The 1767-nt window shown below is 62.0% G+C and overlaps 1 protein-coding gene across 1 annotated transcript; it reads left to right on the top strand.

Annotated features, from left to right (window-relative positions):
• Positions 1 to 415: 415 nt before the first annotated feature.
• Positions 416 to 1652, top strand: LOC104520276 (metaxin-1; the record flags this gene model as incomplete). Its single annotated transcript, XM_010174403.2, is given in 5 exon segments — positions 416 to 701; positions 887 to 963; positions 1191 to 1345; positions 1430 to 1561; positions 1564 to 1652. Coding segments are annotated over 5 exon segments (739 nt in total), but the record flags the coding sequence as incomplete, so codon positions are not given.
• Between the last annotated feature and the right edge of the window lie 115 nt (positions 1653 to 1767).

The raw sequence follows: 1767 nt of genomic DNA on the forward strand, positions 1-1767 counted from the left end.
GCGCACGTTGCCACCTCATTTTGAGCTTCTCGTCAACCACCACCCCAAGCCCTTCTCTTCAGAGCTGCACTAAAGTCACTCATGGCCCAGCCTGTATTTGTGCCTGGGGTTGCCCTGACCCAGGTGCAGGACCTTGCATCTGGCCTTGTTGAACTCCATGAGGTTTGCACAGGCCCCACCTCTCCAGCCTGTCCAGGTCCCTCTAGATGACATCCTGTCCCTCCAGCATGTCAACCGCACCACTCAGCTTGGTGTCACCGGCAAACTTGCTGAGGATGCACTCAATGTGCACTCAATCCTGGGGGCCTGGAGCATCCATAGCAGGGATCAGGGTGCTGAGGGTCCTGTGTGGCAGCAGTGGGGTGTGCAGCTTTGACGTTGGAGCTCCCTGAGCCCCTCATGGTCTCTGGGGCAGCTGGTCCCATGCTGGGTGTGGGCTCCATGGTACCCACGATGGCCAAAGTCTGCGCTGGCTCCAGCCCTGCCACAGCGTGGCCACAGATTGTCCTCCCCTGCAGATCCACACCTTCTGGGTGGACGCGAAGAATTACGTGGAGCACACACGGAAATGGTACGCGGAGACCATTCCCTTCCCCCTGAACTTCTTCCTGCCCAACTGCATGCACAAGCAGCACGTGGAGCGGCTGCAGCTGATGTGGGGAGATGGGTACATGGAGGATGAGGAGAAGCTGGAGAAGGAGGTGAGAGGACATGGTCTGGGCACAGTGGGTCCTCAGTGAGTGCCCAGAGGGACTCACACGATGCCAAAATCTTAATTGGGGTCCAGTGTTCACCCCGGCTGAGCACCCCCTTCCCACTCCCCTTAGCACCGAGGCAGTCTGCTGCATGGCCGGGTGGGTGACAACCCTCTGTCCTCCTTCTCCAGCTCTACCGGGATGCTCGGGAATGTCTGACACTCCTGTCCCAGCGCCTCGGCTCCCAGAAGTTTTTCTTTGGAGACTCGTAGGTGGCCGTAGGGCGAAGGTGGGACTCAGGCGGGTGAAGTCTCAGGCAGGACTGAGACCCCTGGCTGTGGGGAACCCGCAGCCCACGTGCGGGACAGGATCATCCTGGTCCCCCCATCCTGGCAGCAGCAGACTGGGGGTGGTTGATGCGTTCGGGTGGCTTTGGGATGGGACAGTGGGAGGATGTGGGAGGGACAGTGACAGTCGCAGGTCTCTGTGCCCCAGGCCGGCCTCTCTTGATGCCTTGGTCTTCAGCCGCCTGGCGCCGCTCCTGAAGGCGAAGCTGCCCAACGGGAAACTGCAGCAGCACCTGAAGTCCCTGCAGAACCTGTGCAACTACTGCACCTCCATCCTCAGCCTCTACTTCCCCTGGGATGGAGGTGAGATGCATCCCCTTGCCTTTCCCCGTGGGCTTGGGGTGACCTGTTGCCCACCTCCACAGCCTTGCTTTTCCCCCCACCCAGGTGACCCCCCAGCCAGCGCCCCGCGGGCGGCAGGTGCTGAGGGCAGCGAGGCGGAGGAGGATCCCCACAAACGGCGCAACCAGCTGCTCTCGGTGCTGGTGGGGCTGGTGGCCATGCTGGGCTACGCCTTCCTAAAATCTCCTCCACCCAGCGGGGCGGTGCAGGGCCGGCTGGCCGCCAGCCCATCGCCCTGGAGGAGGAGGAAGAGGAGGAGGAGGAGTGAGGAAGAGCTGTGCCATCGTCACTCCTCTGATCCTTGGAACTGACTGTTTTTACACCGGGAGCCTGGCAGCATCGCTCCCTGCGGACGCTCCGCTCTGTGTCCCGGGGGGAATCGC

Source organism: Antrostomus carolinensis, unplaced genomic scaffold (genome assembly GCF_000700745.2).
Source record: "Antrostomus carolinensis isolate BGI_N321 unplaced genomic scaffold, ASM70074v2 scaffold14048, whole genome shotgun sequence".
NCBI lineage: Eukaryota > Metazoa > Chordata > Aves > Caprimulgiformes > Caprimulgidae > Antrostomus > Antrostomus carolinensis.